Below are 19730 nucleotides of genomic sequence, written 5' to 3' on the forward strand. Positions count from 1 at the left end.
CCCAGCCCCATGTGGTGCCTTTGTCATCCCAGAGCCACTGGCCCTGCGTAGGCTGCTGCTGGGGGCTCCCTGCCACCCGACCGCTGACCTGGGTCTGCCCTTCCCCTCCACTGTCCCTCCCTCTCCAGAGCGAGGCAGTCGCTGCCCAGGCACATGCGGGAGGTGGACTCTCTTCTGATGAAGAGGAGGGGACCAGCTCTCAAGCAGAAGCGTCCAGGATCCTGGCTGCCTCCTGGCCCCAAAACCGAGAGGCTGAAGAGGAGCAGAAGCCACAGTGCCCTAAGAAGACCAAAAGGGAAAAGAAAGCGGCAGCCTCCCACCTGTTCCCATTTGAGAAGCTGTGATGGGGGTGGCCACCTGTCGTACCCTGTGCCCCACAGGCCCCACACCTTCCCTGGGAGCTGCCTGGGCCCCGGGGGCAGTGCTGTCTCCTCTGAGAAGGCACAGAAGCAGATGGGGGCAGGGGATAGACGGTCAAGCTCAGGTGGTCTGGTCTGGCCCCGGTCCTCGTCAGATTCACCCAGGGTAGGGCTTCCCACGCTTTCTGCTCCCTCGCCCTATGCTTTGAGCTCCAGAGCACTTCCCTGGAGACTCGCCCACCTAGACGTTGCTCAGCGCATCTTTGGAAACGCGAGTCAGTTCTTTTACAGAAACCACTGGGCAATTTAGGAAGGCACCGGTCCTTTCTTCCAGGTGGATCCTTCATCTGTCAGACCCTCGTGCGTGCTTTTCCCTCTTGCAGACCTGGGGTCCTCTCTCTGTGGGCCACTCACTTTCCCTCAGGGTTACTACCACTGCCTAATGCCGCCCCTCCGTGGTGTGGGAGAGAGCAGAAGCAAACGCCCTCATCTCAGATTATGGGATTGTCGGGATATGCTTTTCAAAGTAACAGTTCAGGGTGGCAGACGACTGGAACAAAGAGCTGAAATCAGGAAAGAAAAGGAAAACACTGAGAGTTAAATGTTAGTAAACGTGGATCAGTGTTAAACTAGATCTTATTCATTACGGGATAAATTTATAAAAGCTCTATGCATTGTAGATATTCAAGAGAAGTAACTTTTGTAACATTTTGAGGAAAAAATAAAGCATTTATCTAAAAAGACCGAGCTCTGCGTTTTCTTCCAGATTTCACATCAGCTAAGAACACCTGCATGGCAGAGTGGTTTTTCCACATGTTGATACTAAAGGTCGGGTTTTGTTCTCAGGTTGACTGGGAACTAACTCATCGTTATACAAACTGACCTTTTTCTTTCTACTCTTAAGCCAGGAGAGATGTTACTTAACCTTTGATAGGAGCAAACTTCCAGCCAGTTCTATCCAAGGGAAACAAACAAAACACTTGGGGTGTGACTCATGCGGCAAGAGCCTGGCTGGAGGGCTGGTGTTGAGAAACAAACCGGAGTTGCCGTGGAAACCACAGAGCCTCACACTTCCCGCATGCTCTCCTAGAGGTAAGCAACTTGTTTTGTGGGAGTTGAATGGCAGTGGTCCCGCAGATGAGGAGAGTAGGTTTTGGGAAGTAACTCAGCTGCTTCACATCTTGCCACAAAAAGGACACACACTGCCGGCCCCAGCGTGGACAGTCAGCAGCTGTCCGTGGATCCAGAACAGGAGGCAATGGGGCACCCGGGGGGGCTCAGTCGGTTAAGCGTCCTACTCGTGATGTCAGCTCGAGTCACGATCTAACGGTCGGGAGGTTGAGCCCCACGTCAGGCTCTGCATGGAGCCGCAATCCCTGCTTGGGGTTCTCCCCCTTCTCTCTCTCTGCCCATCCGCGCGTGCACTCTCAAAATAAATAACATTTAAAAAAAAAAAAAGAACAGGCAAAAAGTGAAAAACTAACATGCCACACGTCAGGCATTTCGTGGGCTTCATCTCATGTAGTCCTTTCCACGGTAAGAGAGAAAGGCATCGGGGCCATTTTATAGATGAGGAAGCTGAGACTCAGATCGCGGACTTGGCCCAGCGTCACACAGCCACGGCCAGGCAGTGGCACACTTGGGGCTGGAACCCGGCTCTGTGCCAACCTAACGTCCAGGGTGCCTGCTGCACTGTGCCACACCGTGGCTCCATCCACCTCTTCTGATGCATTCTGAAGCTGCGTGAAGTCTGAGTCATTTACTTTGAGTCAATCCAAAACGAAGCATGTGTTAAAAATGACAAGTTGCCCTTTTCAGAAAAATTGAAACCCATTTTAACCACGAAAAGCTACTTAGAACGGAGTTCTAAAAACTCACAGTCCTTCATCGGTTCTACAGCTGAACTGTTTAAGATAGAAATTTCAAAAAAAAAGTAACAGCAAGGTCCTATAAAAGCTCTTTTGAAATTTATTTTGAATTTTTATCAAAAATACAAATACGATACAAATTTCATGATTTCCCAAAGACTTCAAACATTTCTTAACATTATTTTGCTCTTTAAGAACACTACTGAAATTCGCAGTAATTTAAAATCTGTAGTAGAAAAAAATTACACAAACCAAATCCCACAGAGTTTGTATTCAGCCACCGTCTAGTTGTATTGTTTTCCAAAAGCATCCTTCACGAGGAGACACTCGATGACAACTGCTCACGTGATAAGCAGTGGTGAATACTGTTTCGATTCTTAAATCCAGCTAAGTCCTCTTTGGGGCCAGCTGTTCTCTGCACGAAGAACCTGAAGTTACACCACAGATCTCCCAGGCCGATGAGAGATTGTTAGGTCTCCCATCACTCACTCAACTACCAACTAATTTGCTAAAGCGACCGCTCCCAGCAAGGCAGAACAGTTTCCAAGTAATAAACAGATAAAGGATATACGAAGGACCTTTTGAGACATCAAGGTGACAGTACACTTTATGCTTCAGAGGGCGTGAGAGTAGCTGGGAAACAGCAGGAGCGCAATGAAGTGTGGGTACATTTTACTTAGAGAAGCTGTGGACGCGGGCACAACAGGAGTTACCTGGGGGCCAGCTGCTAGTGTGAACGCCTCCCACAGTGAAAGGCATGAGGCCCGGGCGCTGCACAAGTGTCAGGTCTCAGATTTCTGGTTTGGGGTGATAGGGGCACGAGGGAGCCCACTCAGGATGAGAAAGCGTCCAGCCTTTTCCTTGAACGGTTGACTGAAAACTCAAAACCATCTTCAAGTAAATCGGTAGTTTCTGATGCCAGAGGATAAACGGAAATGCCTCTCTCCACCTTCTCCAAATTCCCCTCTCCTCCCAGAGTGGGATCCCTTCGCCAACGCTGGCTTCAAAAGCACCTTGGAGCCTCCCAGTGACCAGAGTACTGACGGAGGTGACTCTTTTTTAAGCAGTAAGTCACGCCCCCATTTACACCTCTCTGTGCCCTGAATTAACTTCAACTGACAGATTAAGAGGAGTTTTTCTCTAACAGTCTCAAGTGCTCATCATTCAAGCAGTGTTTTGTGTTTTTAAATCTTATTTGAAACAACACCCTCTTAGAGTAGGAAAATACACATGAAGCGTAGCAAAGAAAAACATAACAAACGAGAGCTTTGGAAATCCTACACACTAAGAAGTTTCTGCCAAACTATCAACTACATGTAAATAAAGCCCAACAAATATCCCACGCTTCTTCACCATGACCTCAGTGGCTTTTCTAAGTACCAAGTCAGGTGCCGTGCCCGAACTGGGTTTGTGGTGCCCCGCGTGGGGGCCCGTGCCCGGTCTGTCTGGCACCACAGCATGCTCAGAGGCCGCTGGTGACGGTGGCCACGCGGGATCACGGGGCAGGGGTGGCTGGGCAGAGCCCTGGCACTTGTCTCCAAGGGTGAGGGTGAGGGGCCGGTGAGTGTTAAGGCAGCAGGTCCGTGTGGAGTGTCACCAGCTCACTGTTGGCAGACATCAGCCAAGCGAGACGCGTGAAGCAGCCACACGGTCCCGAGGGAAGGGAGGGAAGCAAGTGGAATGGATGCCTGTCGCCTGTCACATGGCCAGCCGGGAGCTGCCGCCTCCGCTCACCAGAGCTGCCTGCTGGCGAGAAAGAGGGTGGGAAGACGCGAGCTGGTGGGCACCAAACCTGACGTCCACGCGCACCGCGAGGCGTGGCCCCTTGAGGAGCGGAGCGGGCGCAGAATCCAAAACCGATGCAGGCTCGTGCTGGGGCGAGGAGCGGGGTCACGGGGGTGGGGGGTGAGCTGGATCCTGAGGAGCACGCGGGTGTTGGGCGGGGGCCAGGGCCTGCCTCACTCCAGCTTTTTGGCCGGCACCCGGGTCCGAGCAATGACGATGGGCACCAGGGCCAGGCAGCCGAGGAAGAGGGCCCACAGGGGCCGGTAGAAGAGCCAGCCGGCAGCCACAGTCAGCAAGGTAAGCGAGGTGGCCACGCAGAAGGCGAAGGCTTTCAGGCCAATGTTGACCAGGTCTCGGAAGACGGGGAACCAGTCCACTGTGGGGAAGAGAAAGGTGGTGAGGCTTCCGGGGCCACGGTGCTCTGCATCGCACAAGGTCAGCGGATCGTTCCTGTGTCTGCGGACCGGGAGGGGCCCGTGTCGCTGGGTGAGGAGGAAGGAGGGAGGGGCCACGGTGGCGCGAACAGGCTCCCGTGAGAGCTGGAGGACCCAGAGGAGGAGGGCACACCATGCACCATGCACCGCCCCAGGGGAGCAGGCGGGTGGGAGTGTCTTGGTGCCATCGGTCTGGGAAGACATCTGCCTGTAATGGTGGCAAGTTACGCCTGCTTCACACCTCGACGAAAACTGTGGGTGGGACCTTCTGTGGGTGCCCAGGTGGGCTTCTCGGCCATTCGGGTCATTACCTGTGCGCACAGCTCTGCGCTGAGGGAAATAAATCAGCTTAAGCTGGCTCCCACCTCAAGGATCTCACCGGCCACTGGCCCCATATGGCAAAGTCTAGGATCTGGCTAATCCATCTGGAATTACCCTGTCCTTGGCCTGTCTGCCCCTCCAGGTAAGCATTCTATAGCTGATGGCAGTCCACAGGGGGAATCTTCACTCAGTTCCAGGAAGCCCCAGTGGTCTAGCACTGTGAACAGAGGACCCTGGCTCAGCTTGGTCTGTTGCCACACAAACCCCGCCTTGGCCCTCACGGTAAGCAGGGTTCGTGTTTTTGTGCATCGACCACGTGTCAGGCACTATGTGGACCGTCTCCTCAAACCTTCGTGCCTGCCCTGGGAGGCTGTACTGTTTCACCCTCATTCTATCCACAAGGGCACCAAGGCCCAGGGAGTTCAACTTGCCTAATGTCTTACAGCTAGAAAGTGCCAGAGCCAGGAACCTTGTCTGTGCTGCCCACGGCATAGTCTCCAGGGCCTAGAGCGGTATCCTGTGCACAGCAGGCACTTAGTAAGTGCTTACTGACTGAATGCCGGAGTGAACGAATGCTGGCTCGTCGCTTCCCCGATCGGTCCCTGCTCTGACGTCTGTCCTCGGTCTGGAGCGTCAGCATCCCAGATGAAGAGCGAAGAGGAGGATCGCGGGCAGTCAGAATCAAAGGGCCCTCTGAGACAGATTCCCACCTCCTCATCTGGCAGTGGGGGTACTGAGGCTCCGAGAGGGGAAATGGCCTAACCCAAGGTCGCGTTCAATGCAAAGGAAAGGTGGAGGATTTTGATCAAATTCTAATCTCTCCCAAATGGCGCGCAAGATGCGTCTGGCTGGTTTGAGCACAACTCAGCTGTCCGGAGAAAGCCTTGGAGGGGAGGAAGTGTCCTTTTCCCTCCTAGCCTGGGATGTACTGCAGCCAGACCTCCCCCCCACCCCCCACTGGAAAGGGTAAATGGGGGAGAGGGTTCTGTTGGGGCCTGGCGAGGGCTGGACGGAATTATCGGACTGGACACAGACACACTGGGGTAAAGGCTTAGACACAAGTCCCCTGAGAAGCCCCGTCCGCCCAGATCAACAGTGTGGGGCTAGTGCTTACTCAGTCAACTGGGGCCTCAGTCCTGTGCCAGGTTGGGTCACTTGGCAACTGCTGGGCTCACGGGTGCCGAGTGAGCGGCCCAGCACTCTGCCTCGCACTCCAACTTGCTGGCTGCCCCGAATCTAGCCCAGGTCTTAGGGTGAGGAAGCATAAAAGTTTTGGGGTGTTTCCTATTTGCCAAACATTTCACAAAACTGCACATTAGGTGGGAGGTGACTGACGCTGAGGCAGGAAGGGGAATGGCCCGAGTATGCAGAGCTCTGACGTGACAGAGCTGGCTCACTGCAAAGCCTGGCCGCTCTCCTCGTCGGGGCTGCTCACTTGTGGAATGAAGGGCTGAAGGAATGAGCGGGTCAGCTGGGGACAGATGGGCCAGACCCTCAGATCACAGGAGCCACACCGAACCCTCCCACACACTCCCTCCCAGGAGTTGGCACCCCACCCCGCCCCCGCCCCCGAAAGCACCTGTCCATCGTCTCTGTCTTCCTCTGCCCGTTCATCCCAGGGCTGTGCTGGGACCCAGACATGGGCCAAATGCCCGGCCTCTGCCCCAAAAGAGCACCGTAGCAGGCCGGAAAGGGTTAGAGATAGTGTGAGAAGTGCAAGGGAGGCATGTGGGCTGCATAAGGGTGAGCAAGATGCCCCCGCCTGTCCCTGCACACCTACCCAGCGTATACAGGATCCGCGTCATGAGGTTGAGACCCATAAACATGGCCATCCAGCCGGCGGCCCGCAGGCCCCATGTCTTCAGGGAGTTGCTCTTTTGTTCTCTACGAAACACCTCCTGCAGGGCAAGGCGGGGGAAGGGGCGTCACGTCTCATGTCTCTGAGGGGCCACCAGCCTCCCTAGCTGGCAGGGCAGGTGCCAGAGGGTCCATCCCAACCCAGGAGCCGTTTGGCCATTTCTGAGAAGACCAGGGGAGGTAAGGGCACGTCTCCTGCCCGGGCCTAGGTGTCTGCCCATCTCGCACAGCACAGGATGGGGCAGGAGACCTCTGTGGAAGGTAGGAGTCCCTAGCCCACCACCTCATCCGGAATGAACCCCAACCTCCTTCCTCCAGTGGTTCCTTTCTGGGGTCATTTACCACCATCCCCAATAGTGCGTCCTGTGTGACGCTTCACCTTGGCCGCTCCTCACGTGGTTCTGGGCACCTCGCTCTGTTTCCCCCCCTGCTTCGCAGTCTCCACAGCTGCCCCCCTCCCTCTGCCTGCCCTCTGCACGCTGGAGTTTCACAGCGTGCCCTCCCCGTGGGTCCCAACCATTTTCTCGGCGCCTCCGTGCCAGAACACCACCCTGCCCACCCCCGCCCCGTGGTTTCTAGCTCCAGCCCGGGGCCTCCTGCTGTCCACATGCCATCCGACACCCACACTGCAGCCTCCCCCCAGCCCCCGACCTGTTCCTCCTGTCTCCACCTCAGCAAATGCTACCACTGCCCACCGCCTGCACAAGCCCAAACCGGGCTGTCAGACTCGGCTTGCTGCTCCCCACAAGGACCACCTCCCATCCGGCCTGTCAGCAAGTCCTGTCAATGCTGCGTCCACATTTCCCCAGACCTCTCACCACAGTCACCCTCACCAGGACCGCTGCAGTAGCCTCCTCCCCTCCGCCACCTCCTCCCCATGGCAACCTGCCAAGACCCTGGTGCCTGTCAGGGGTCCAGGTCAAGTGTCCTTCTGTCCCAGGGCCTTTGCACATATGTTTGCTCTGCCTAGAGCATACCCAGCCAGCTCCTACACATTCTGCCAGTGCCAGCCTTAATGTCATTTCTATAGAGAGCACTCCCATCTTCTATGACAATAACGATAAGGACAGCTAACATCTACTGCTTACCATTTATCAGTTGCTGTCCTCGGTGCTTTACAAGTACTGCCTTACTTAATCCTCAAAAAAACTTCACGAAGTAGACACACTTATCTCCATTTTACAGATAAGGAAACCAAGGCTCTGAATAAATGAATAATCTTTACAATAACCAAATAAGATAAGGATCATTATTGTTATCATCCAAGAGGATAAACAACTGGTTCAAGGTCCTGTAGCCAGTGGAAGACAGACCAGGGCTTGAGCTAGGGCCAGCTTGTGTCCACATTTGTCCACACTGAGCCCTCCTGGCCCCAGGGCTGGAATCTGGGCATCCTGACTCGCGGGGTCTGGGTTTCTCCTCAGGGCCCTGGCCACCTCGTTGGCTCCGGGCCTTCTCTCCCTGCTTTGAGGAGACCCCAGGCCCTGTGCTGGAGGCCTGGGGTGGTCAGCACTGCCTGAGCCTGCCTTCCTGGGAGTTAGCAGGCCATGAGCCCCACCCACTCTTCTCTGGGGGCAATGGCTCTGAGACCTGGGCCTCCACCTGCAGGAGACTGAAGTGCGGGATCGGGCTGGGGCTGCAGGAGAGAGAGAAGCCTGGGCAGGGCCTCCTAATTTTAGAGACTCCCTGAGAGCTGCCATGGAAAGGGTGACTCACGGCCGCCCAACTGGGAGGTGGCAGCCCCACCCTGAGGCTGGTCACCGGGCTCCTGGGTGGCAGCCTGCCCACACCCTGGTCCTGGCTGGACAGAGGACAAGGTGAGGCCCATCATCACCTGGGGCCAGGGGCCGAAGTGAGAAGGACGATAACAGTCAAATGGGCCACAGCTATGCCTGGACCCCTACCCACTGCCTTTCCTTCTCAAAGCTTTATGGACTGAAAAGTCCTGCAATCCTGCTCCAGGCACATACAGAATTTCCCACCAGTGATACACTGTGTTCATCGACAATGTAAAAACAATTTTTCTGTTGAAGAGAAGGGTTTCTGCCTGGAAAAGAGGGGCTAACTTTTAAGGCATGCAATCGAACTAATCACAAGTTAGGGACTTAGGTGAGACATGACCCTCCCCATTGTACAGATGGGGACTCTGAAGCTCTATCATCCTGTCCGTTTTTCAGAGCATCTGCCTCCCCTACGCAGCTCTCAGCACACGGTGTCCTCACTCGCTCTTTCTTCTGATGGGTCCCTCCCCCCAGGAGGTGGGAAGCCTGAGGAGGAGGGGTCTGCTGTGACCCCTGTTCTATCCTCGGTCGGCATCCTTTGGGCCTATGCCCAAAGTACGATCCTACACACAGTCCGCTGCCCATATGGGGAGATTCCTGCTCCTTCCAATTCTTTTTCTTGCCTCATTGCACTGGCTACGCCCTCCAGTGTGGGAGCTTATTAAATAACCACGGGAGGGGAGAGGGAAGGAGGGAGATGCCTGCCCCTCCATCCCACAGACAGGCAGCAGCAACTCACCTCTGCCGAGAAGTCCCCATGGTGCAGGAGAAGCAAGGTGTCCCCAGACTTGGTGGAGTATGGGAGTAGCTGGTCACCCCGCTGCCGGGCAATCACAGTGACCTGATGGGAGAACTCAGTGTTAGAGCTGAGGGGACTGGCGGGCCGGGTCCCGGCACCCCTCCGAGTGCCAACTGGGGGAGACAGTGAGGAGACCCGTGCCAGCCCGGAGCCCCTCTCTCCACCTATCGGCCTGGGGCACACCTGCCCCCCAGAGGTCAGTGGAGCTGCTTCATTTCAAGCTCCCGGGAAGACCCTGGCAAAAAGAAGCATGTGTCAGTGTGGGGCAGGGGCTGGGGCCAGGGGTGGGACTGCATGTGACAGGGTCAGGAACCGGAGACCAAGTATTTACAGAGCAAAAACTGGGGGCTGGGGGCTGGGAGGCGGGGGTGGGGGAAACAGCTGCATGTGATTGGAAGAACTTGGGCAGGCATGATTAGGAGGTCCCCCTACAACAGCAGTTCTTAGCCTGGGGCCCAAGGATGTCCCCGGATGGCTGTGGAGCACACGGAGCTCTGAAACTGCTCCAAGGCACAGCCGTCTGTGTGCGGGTGTGAGCACATGCACACACTTCCTACAGGAAGGGTCCAAAGTGTTCACGGCATTGTACGTGGTGCCTGTGCCCTGGAAGGCCAGGACGCCCTGCTTGGGTCTGCCCTGGGGAAGCCACTTACCACGTGAGCCGGGCCCAGGTCGGGGTCATCGCCGCTCAGCCCCGCGTAGGAAAAGGAAACGCGCAGGTCTCCGACCTGGGGGTGGGAGAGACGTGGGCTGACTGAGACCGGGAGCAGTCAGCCTGGGCCTGTGTCCCCAGCACCCAGAGCCGAAGCTCTTTTCCCACCTCCACACCTCAGCCCAGGGGCTCCCATCTCAAGGCTTCTCCCCTCCAATCTCATTTGGCCAACTGGATTCAACTGAACCGAATCAGAGTCCCAAGCAGGAATGCGACTCCTGTGTGTTGTCCGGGGGCTGGCACTGTAAGGGCCCCCACCTCTGCTGTGTGAACAGCCCAAGCCCCTGTGTACCTCTGGATACTTGGGGTTTTCGCTGTGGTAGAAATAGTCTCCCCGGCGAATGATGTCCACGTGCGGGTCCTCCAGCTTGGACAGGCTCAGTGGCTTGAAGTTGTCGACTTTGTCGATGAGGCCTGAGGAGCGTGCGGGAGTTACAAACGATGCTGTGCAAACAACGCCCCCGAGCGGTACACCCTTCAGCCCGACCGCCTTCCGGGAGCACCCTCCCCAATCCCTCCTTCCGTACTGCAGGCCCCTTTCAGTCTCCATCTCCTCCAGGAAAGCCTCCCCGTCCCCCTTCCAGCCGGTGGGAGTGGCTGCAGCTCTGGAAACAGCCCGAGCCCTGCACCTGTTGTGCCTCAGATCCCCCTACCTGTCCAAGCCTGGCTCCCCTGCTGTATGCATTGCACTACAGGCACAGCAGCCACTGACTGGGCAACAGGGCAGATGGCAGACAAGCCAGGCCCCAGGGCACGGCCCGTCCTCCCTCTCCCTGGCTATTTGGGGCCTATGTGTCTTCTCTCCCACTCTATTGGGGCAGGCCCAGGGACAGACCCAGGTGGCTGGTGGTGCCTCCTTGTCCCTGGAAAGCCTCTCCTTGGTGTCACCTGGGGGGTCTACAGTAAACCACCCTCTCCCTCACATAGGGCAGGATGCCGGCTGGGGCTCACAGACGGAGGCCTTGGGGGCAGCCTTATCTCTGCGGCTGGCTCTGGGGCTGCTTGAGGAAGGGCTCTCAGCTCTGTCTGGTCAGATCAGGCACCAGGGGTGCCTGGTACCTTTTCTCTGGAAGAGACCGTGTTTCAAAGGAACCTGGCTCAGGTGGGGCCGCTCTGCACAAGTCCCCCACCTCCTGGGGGTCTGCCTTCCCTCTGGCCCCAGCCCAAAGTACGATGCCGGGAAAGTGCAGGCTGATCCCACATCCAGGGCAGTGGGGACCCCAGCTCCTGGGAGGTGGCCAAGTAGAAGCACAAGGCCTCTGGGTGCTGTTGGCTCATCTGAAGGGGCCAGAAACTTACCCGCCGAGAGGAAGAATCTGCCAATTTGGACAAAGGGGGCTGTAGCCGTGAATGACTCCACTGCCATTGCGCTGTGAAGAGAAGGAGCTGTCGGCGGAGCGGGGCACTGGCCGGGGGCTGTGCCGTCTCTCTGGGTTGCGCTGGGCAGGTTTTCCACCCCGGGGCTCCTGCAAGTCCCGACTAGCCCAGGCACTGCGGACGTCTTGTCTTTACCACCTGATCTACCCCCCAGACGCTCCTGTCCCCTCACCTGGTGGAGCACCCTCCTCCTGTCTCTTGTCCCCCAGAGCTTCACATCTAGACCCCTACCAGCCTGGACCACCCCAGCCACCAGTCATCACATGGACCCTCTGTGGTTCTCTACATCGTCCCTGACCCTTCCCAGCCTTCCCAGCCCCAGGTAGCTCCCAAGCTCAACTGTGCATATTCAAGACCCTTCCGGGCACAGGCCTGCCCACGGCTCCAGCCACGCTCCAGCGCCAAGCCCATCTCACCACCCCCGTGTCTCTGAGCTAACTGCCTTCTGCCCAAATCCTATAAAGGCCCAGATCAAATGCTACTGCCTCCTGAAAGCCCTTCCTGATTGCCCTCCCATCCCCATGGCTGTTAACAAATGCTTCCCAGATACTGTATGTGCAAGTGCTTCTCAGCACTCAGTCCAGGCCTTACATTCGTGACCTGCTGGAGCCTGTGGGGGTCAGGAATCGGGATTTCCCTCCGCGTTCCCGGTGCCCAGCGCAGGAACTGGCCTCAGAACCGTGTCCCAGACTTGCATCAACTCATGAGGCAGAAGGAACTCAACCCCATCACTCTGCTGAGGAATCTGAGGCTGGGGACCCGCCAGTGGCCGGCAAGGCTGTGCTCAGGGCCACCTCTCACCTGGGGTTTTTGTGGCCAATCTCTCGGTCGAAGTTTCTGCTGTTGACGATTTCTGACCTCCACTCGGTGTCTGTCACAGGGAGAGGGAACTCAGGAACCATGGTAAGAGTGGCCACATGTCTGAGGCTCTGTGTCCTTTTATCCAGGCCCTTGGCCACTCCAGGGCCGGAGGGACAGCTCCTGGAGCCTCAGTGGACACATGACAGAGCCAGACTCTGAGGACCGACACCCAGTGATCCCGACATCTGGTTCCACGCCTTCCCCACTGCCGTCAGCCTTGGCCAGGGGCAGAGACCACATGTGTGCAGGGATGGTGGGGGCCCGGTACTCACTGTAGGAGTACCTCGTCTCTGTCTTCACCTGCCCGTCCTCGGTGTACTCCCTGTGGGGAAAGCACAGGGCACTCCAGAGTTAGCCTGTCACCCCCAGGGCAGTCCCATGTCTAAGCTTCTCCAGCTGGACACAACTTGGGCCCACGAGGTCAAAATCTCTAAATGGAGCCAGCCTTGTCTGTACCAGCCAGAGACAGGGGCTTACTCCTGGGCAGACAGCCAGCTCCATCCCTCAAAGGCCCACCCTGGAGAAAAGAGCTTTATCCTCCTGGGCTGCAATGTGGCTCCACTTGGCTCATGCCAAGGGCTGCAGCCCTGCCCTCTGGGCTCAGACACCTCGCTGCACCCTCTGCCCCAGGCCAGCCCCACGGAGGGCCCCTTGCAGCTGCCCTGGCTCCCCTAACCACCTCCCAACCCTCACTCACAGTCCACGTTGCTCAGCTCCAAGTGACTCCAGCCTAATGACAGATGCCCTCAGACTTCTGTCAGAATGCACAGGATGTAACCCAGTGCCGCCTCTGCCCCGTCACGGGAGAGAGCACGGAACCCACACGCAGGAAAGCACTGTTTGTGCCTGGATCCAGTCATGCCTCAAGCGTGGGCAGCCCTGCGTAACTCCCTAGACACGGAAGCTAACCCATCCTCCCACTCGCATTGGGTTTTCTGCCACCTCCAAACAGAAGATCATTGGCTGATAACTTGGGGATGATTCAACACTTCTGATAGGAAGATTTAAAAAAAATTGTTTTAATGTTTATTTATTTTTGAGCCACCCAGGCGCCCCCTCTGAGAGGAAGATACCATACTTTAAATTCCAGAAGTGTCCAAATAAAGAGCCACCTGCATCTGATCCTGACATCTGACGTCTGCACCTCTTATCCCAGAGTTTTCACTCCCTGCCAGCTCACCGGGACTCCTCGGTTTCCACCCACTGGTACATCTCCACGTGTCGCCGCAGCTTCACAGCCGGGAGGTTGACCCCATAGTTTGGATCCGACAAGAGCTTCAAAAAGAATCAAACAAATCAAACACACAAGCAACACAAAACTCAGGACAAGGCTCACACCAGCCCAGGATGCCAGAGGAAGCTGGACTGGATGAAAAACAGGCAGGGAGGACAGGGCCAGGAGGCAGGTACCACAGCTGCTTCGGGTGGGAGGACCAGGTGACGCTGCCTGTCCCGAGTCCACAATGCCCAGCTCCTGGGGCCGGGAGCCTCACAGCACCGGCTCGGGCTGCACGACCAATGCCCTGGCGCTAACCACGGGGTATTTAGGGTTCAAACAGGAGAGGGAGGTCCAATCACCAGAGTACCTTCGGGCCTTGTGCTAGACACACGTGTTATCGTAACCGCTAAAGCACCTTTTCGTGAAGCTCCTGCCACGCGCCGAGCACCGGGCCAAAGGGTTGGCCATCTGATCCCACCAAATCCTTGAAGCCGGCCCCCCAGTTTGTTAGTTATTGTCTGCATTTTGCAGAGAAAGATGCTGAGACTCAGGACTGACAGGTCCACACAGCTGCTGAGTGGGGCAGCCAGGAATCACACCTGCGTGTCCCTCTCCAAAGCCCACGTGCTTAAAAGCCCCAACCAGACAACAACCAGCGATGCACCCCGAGCCTCCGGCAGGTCAGAAAGCTTCACCAAACCTACCTTGGACGTGCGCAGCGCCCCGATGATGTGCACCAGCCTTCCCTCATTCTCTGGGGCCACACTGTGGATGCTGTCAGGGGTCACCACAAGGGAGAGCCCCTCGGCCAGGGAGGTGGCTGTCTTCAGTGCGCGGCCCTGGGAGCAAAGGCGAGTGGGGATTTCACCTCAGATGCGGCTCAGCACAGTCATGCTTACCGCAGTGTATCATGTCAGGATGGGGCCTCGGGAAGCATGGGGCTTATCTCCCCATTTCACAGCTGGAAAACCAAGGCCTGGCAAGCGGCACAGGTGAAGTGGAACCCAAGACTCCTGCTTTCCCAGGCAGTTCTCTTCCTGCCACCCTCTCACCAGTCTCATTGCTACCCTGTGCTGGTGCTTCTGTCTGCTGTGTGCCCTTATGCCATCTCTCTCTGCCTTCTCCCTCTCCCTCACCTCCCAGTCTATGTGGTTTAGATGGGCCTGTCTGTAGTGCTATCCAAATCACGGGACCCAGGCTTAGCCAATCGGAACACGGGTTCATTGTCCTCATGGATTAGTTCAGAGAGAGGACTGAGATGACACTGAGAGAGGACTGAGATGACACCAGGACACTGAAACATCTCCCTGCAACTTTTGCTAAGTTGGTCTTGGAAGAGACGGGGCTGCTAAGCTGGTTGGATGTGACCCTGCAGTTGTTGGCCATCTTTACCACCACAAAGGAAAAGCCCGCCAAAGAAGAATCCATAAAGAGAAAAACAGGCAAGAGTGGAAAAAGGGAGATTCCTAGTGACCCAACATGAACACCTGGATCCAACCAGGCCTGAAGCTGAGGCTACCCCAGGATTTCAGGCCTGTGCACCAATGCACTTGTCTTCCTACTTACGACAGTTGTGACATGAGTCCTAAGAGAAAACATTCTGACTAATTTAGCACTGCCACCCCCACCCCCGGCCCCGCCTGTGGTAAAATCTAGGCCCTTGTCACCACATCCAGCCTCTGGACTCATAGCCTTTGCTCTCTAATACTGCACAGGGGAATCCCAAACATTTTACCTCATTGGTGAAAATTAAGTAGAAGGAGAGCAGGAAGGTCATGAGCCCCACAAACATCCCACCCGAGGTCTCGCTGAGCCGCTCCAAGAAGCCTGGCTGGGGGTTGCTTGTAGTTTTGACATGTTCTCTCCTGTTACTTGTACTGGAATACTGAGAGAAAAAAAAATATTAAAAAAAATCAGAATGGAAATTAGTTTTTTAAAAATAAGTTGAATTCTGCTATTTGTTTATATTCAGTTTTCACTGAAATTATATACAGTAAAAATGCACAGGTATTAAAGGTATAGTTTGATGGGCATACCCCATTTGACCAACATCCAGATCAAGATAAGAATGTTTCTACCACCTCAGAAAGTTACCTTGTGCCTCTTTCCTGTCAATACTCCCCTCTCCCCACCCTCTAGTGGTAACAAGTATTTGAATCTGTATCATTATAGATCAGTCTTGCCTCTTATAGAGCCTGACGTAAATGGGATCATCATACAGCACAAATTTCTTTTCTGTCCGGATTCTGCCTTGGCATAAAGCTTTTGAGGTTCAACTACATTGTGGTGTGTGTATCAGTAGCTCATTCCTTTACGTGGCTGAACAGTATTCCACTTAAGAATATACCGCATTTGTTGACTCAGTCGCCAGTGGGTGGATGTGTTGGTTGTTTCCAGTTTTCAGCTGTAATGAACAATGCCTCTATGAACATTCACACAGAAATCTGTATGCAGATACGGTGCTTTCCTTTTCCTTGGGGAAAGTGGGTAACGAATACCCACAAAGGAGTGAACTTGCTGATCATAGAAAAGATGTATCCTTTTAAGAAACTTGCCAAACGGTTTTCCAAAGGGGTTATCAGAGATATATTATTAATTCAATTCAACAAATGGTGGCTCAGCTTCCCGAGGGCCACGCTGGGGCTCATAGCGGCGAGGGAAGGGGAAGACGGGCTGCAGGGCCATCGAGTTGCAGGCACAAACAGTACTAGTCCATGCTGAGTGTCTGGTGAGGAGCAGATCCAGCACCAAAGGAGCGACCCCTTCCAGCTGGGAGATCACGGCAGGCTCCCCAGAAGAGGGGGCATTCGATTGGGATCAGAGAGGCAGATCCTGGGGTAAGGGCATCCCCAGCAGGGGGAGCCATTGAGCGATGGTGAGGAAGCAGGAGGTGGTCCTGGGAGCACGGCTGCCCATCTGCTCTGGCTGGGTTTGGGGAGGCATGGGCTGGAGGGGAGATGAGGATGGCTAGACACATCCAGGAGGGTTCATGGTAGGCTTCAAACTCCAGAGTCAGTGGGTCAGGTTTTGTCCAGCCAAGAAGAGAAGCATGGTTTGAAGTGTCCCCTGCTGACTAGCATCGTTAAGAGCAGAACACTGGAACCAGAAGAACTGGGTTTGAATCTAGGCCCTGCCCTGTACCAGTGATGGGGCCTTGGGTGAGCAATTAACCCCTTTATGTTCTCCATTCGCTCATCTGTAAAATGGGGATAATAATCCAATCCATAGCGCTGCCGAGACCAAAGGACTGAATTATCAGACAGCTCAACAACCAGGGCACAGGAAGGAACGCACAGGTACCCACGGCTGGGGTAAGCTGACCAAAGTCACAAAGGTGTAAGGTGGTTCTGAGATGAGTGATCAGAGTGGGCCAGGCCCCTGGCACAGGGGCCAGAAGAGAGACTCGGGTCAGTTTCTGCTTGAACAAGGCTGAGGCCACATTCTCTGATTGTTCCCGAACACCCCCAGCCCATGCCTCCCAGACACCACATATCCATTGCATTCAGAAACGGTCTTAACTTTCCACACCCCTGGGAAACGTGAGTGGAGCCGTTCAATGCAGGCAGGCAGGTGACCATCATCCATCATAATGATGACAACGGCCAAATGCCAGTCTATTACAGGCCAGGCATGGGAAAGCTATCGCTATCCCATTTCACAGATGAGAAAATCGAGGCTCAGCAGTTAAGCCCAGATCACTCAGCCTCTAAGGGGCAGAACTGGGCTTCCTATATGGACAGACCAGAGGCCACTCTCCTACCACTTTGCTCCAAGCTGCATTCCTCACTTCCTGGGCTGTGAGAAGAGTTGAACACTGGGAACCTGCTGCAGAGAGGGTCAGGGAAGGGAGCCAGTCCTGCTATTCGCAGTGCAGCCCTAAACTTGGAAGCCAGAAGGCATGACTTCCTTCTGGGCCTCCCCTCAGCATACCTCTACGAGCCAACACCAAGGAGAGGAGCTCATGGAAGGCCTTGGAGGGAAGAAAGAAAGGCACAGGAGGATATACCTCAACCCACAGGAGGGGTAGGGTGGGTAGTGACATGCCACACCCAGCCCACATTCCAAACCAAAATCCCGGTAAACGTGGAGGGTCTGGAGTGGAGGATGATGGCGATTTCCTGCAGCCACACTTCGCTACCCACTCTGCCATCTCCCTAGCCTGCGGGGCACGCTCGGGTGCCTCTCTTCCTCCCCTTCAAGGCCACCTTTGAGCCCCTGACCTTGATGCTGGCTCCTTGATATGTGTTGAACACACACGTGTATCCTCCGTGAGCACTCCAGGCTCAGAAGCAAAGAGCGGTGAGTGATGGCACAGTGGTTGACACGTGGGCCCTAAAAACTACTTGTCGCATCAGTCGCTCAACCTCTCTGATCCTGTTTAGTCACTTATAAAAAGGAGATGGTTACCAGTGCCTCTGTCCCAGGGCAGTTTTGTTGTTATACTGATTAAGAAGTTGTGGCACCTCCCCGCTCCACCCCACCATCATCAGATCTTCCTTCCTCACTGGGCCCGGTGGCTCCTGTAAATGTGCACCCAGCTACTGGATGACTCAACAAAGGTTTGGCAGCAGAAGATGCCCAAACTCATCCACATTCCTTGGACCAGGTCAGGTGCCACTGTACCCAAGATAGTTTCTGCCCACCAGGGCCACCCGAGCCAGACTGTGAAGATAGATTTTTCTCATGCGTTAGGCATGTACCAGGCACCGTGCTAACCACAGACTGACTCCCTTAAACTTCACAGGAACAGATCCCATGAAGAGACACAAAGCCAGAGCGACTACAGCCACACCGCTTCTGAGAGGAAGAAACTGGATTTGCCCCCCAGGTCTGCCTGACTCCCAAGCCTGCTGTCTTTGGACAGCATCTTCTCACGAAGTATCTGGCCAAGCTGGCTGTCAGGCCCTGGGCAAGTGCCTTGCCCTGCTGGGGAAATTCTCCATCTGTAAAATATGGTGGTGGTGGTGGCGGCGGTGTGGGGGTGGACAGAATCTACCTCTGGTTTCCTGACTGCGGGCTCTCCTGGCAGACCCTGGGTCTCAGACTACCCCTGAGGCGTTTCTAGGTGCAGCATTCACGGTTTCCAGATCTCCCAGACAACTCCAACTGAGGCGGAGTACACTAGGGCTGTGGGTGAAACAAACCCTGCCTCTTCAGGGGCGTGGGGCACAGAGAGGACCCAGGGGTCTGGCAAGAGGGTGTAACAGGTCAGGGGAGAGTGGCTAGGACGCTCCAGCTAAGCAGGAGGGAGGGAGCGTCTGGGGCTGGCAGGGCACCAGGGCTGGCTCCAGAAGCACTTTCACAGAGGAGGGGGAGTGGTGAGTCACCAGGCTTCTCCCACACCCAGCGCTCCGTCGGGAGGCGCTGCTCCTCCCACTGCTCGGTTTGTTGAATGAATGTTGGGCTTCAATCGAAAGGTTCCCGAGAGACAGGCTGGCTGCAGGGAGAAAGGGCCAGCAGCCTTTTGAAGGGAACCACCTTCAGCCAGGACCTCTCTAACCAAACACACCCTAGGAGGCCAAGGGGCCCGGCAGTGGGGAAATGCTCCCTCCCACAGTCATCCTAACTCCTCTACTCTCAGTCTCGCCCGCATCCCTTTGCAGCATCTCTAGCCTCGGTTTACACGCTTCCCTAGGGCGCGGAGCTCACGGCCCGCCCGCACAGCCCCGTCTGTCCGCTGATGGACAGCCCCACCTGAGCCATGTAGGCTTCCCCACCCTTCCCGCGGACCGGCTCCCTCGGAGGTCCCGTCCAGCTCCCAAAACCCGTGTGTAAACGGGAAGCCCAAGGGCCCAGGTGGGCACTGGGAATGAAAGGGGGGGCTGCGGGCAGGCGCCGCGCACAAGGCGATCCCAGTGCTGGGAGCAACGGCTCCCGAGTCTCTCTCCCCGCAAACGCACAGCCCGACGTCGAGGTCCGGGCACACTGAGAGAGATGAACAGACGGGTTAGCTGCCGGAAGGCCGAGACAAGGGCATGCAGAGGGAGATGGACCGGCCGCACGGAGGAGGGCCAGGCAGGCAAGATGGACCTAGACGGCCCCTTCGGGGAAGAGGCCCCGGGAGATGGGGAAGTCTGGGTGGGGTCCGGCAGACCAGGAGACACTCACGTTCGCGGCCATGGTGAGACCCGGCTCGCCGCTCACCCTCGTTCTGCTCAGCTGCGGAAGGGGTTGATGGCCTGAGTACAGAACTCAGCGGCCTACCGCCTACCGGACAGCTGCGAAAACCCGCGTGAACCCCAGAATCTGGGAGGACGTGCGACCGTGAGCCACAACTTTTCTGCTCCTGCGCGCCGCAAGCCTTCCTGGTAAATGTAGTCTGGGATCAGGTGCTTTAGCCACTGAGTTGCAACACGC

General features: G+C 56.0%; 2 protein-coding genes across 3 annotated transcripts in view; one reads left to right on the forward strand and one right to left on the reverse strand.

Annotated features, from left to right (window-relative positions):
• Nucleotides 1–920, forward strand: part of XPC (XPC complex subunit, DNA damage recognition and repair factor) — a 28808-nt gene extending 27888 nt beyond the window's left edge. The window contains exon 16 of the mRNA XM_049641062.1: nucleotides 129–920. Within this exon, the coding sequence (XP_049497019.1) occupies nucleotides 129–344 (216 nt within the window). The 3' untranslated portion in view covers nucleotides 345–920. The remainder of the gene's footprint in view (nucleotides 1–128) is intronic.
• A 1391-nt stretch (nucleotides 921–2311) lies between these two features.
• Nucleotides 2312–19697, reverse strand: TMEM43 (transmembrane protein 43). Of its 2 annotated transcripts, none has more exons than XM_049641065.1 (12): nucleotides 19482–19697; nucleotides 15109–15258; nucleotides 14078–14212; nucleotides 13335–13429; nucleotides 12427–12476; nucleotides 12095–12164; nucleotides 11216–11286; nucleotides 10209–10330; nucleotides 9858–9932; nucleotides 9145–9246; nucleotides 6548–6665; nucleotides 2312–4388 (listed from the first exon to the last, which is right to left on the reverse strand). In XM_049641065.1, exons 1-12 carry the CDS (start codon nucleotides 19491–19493, stop codon nucleotides 4186–4188), a joined length of 1203 nt encoding a protein of 400 aa, XP_049497022.1. In that variant the 5' UTR covers nucleotides 19494–19697; the 3' UTR covers nucleotides 2312–4185. The 2 variants fall into 2 exon arrangements, with proteins under 2 accessions (XP_049497022.1, XP_049497020.1); XM_049641063.1 differs by having other exon boundaries at nucleotides 4308–6238.
• Nucleotides 19698–19730: the final 33 nt, after the last annotated feature.

The sequence above is a fragment of the Panthera uncia genome, chromosome A2, assembly GCF_023721935.1.
Source record: "Panthera uncia isolate 11264 chromosome A2, Puncia_PCG_1.0, whole genome shotgun sequence".
NCBI lineage: Eukaryota > Metazoa > Chordata > Mammalia > Carnivora > Felidae > Panthera > Panthera uncia.

Coding starts and splice junctions, on each gene's coding strand:
- TMEM43 (XM_049641063.1), bottom strand. Junction 12,477..13,334: donor GTGGAAACCGAGGAGTCCCG/GTGAGCTGGCAG, acceptor CTTTCCCCACAG/GGAGTACACCGAGGACGGGC. Junction 9,247..9,857: donor ACCTGGGCCCGGCTCACGTG/GTAAGTGGCTTC, acceptor TTCTCCCATCAG/GTCACTGTGATTGCCCGGCA.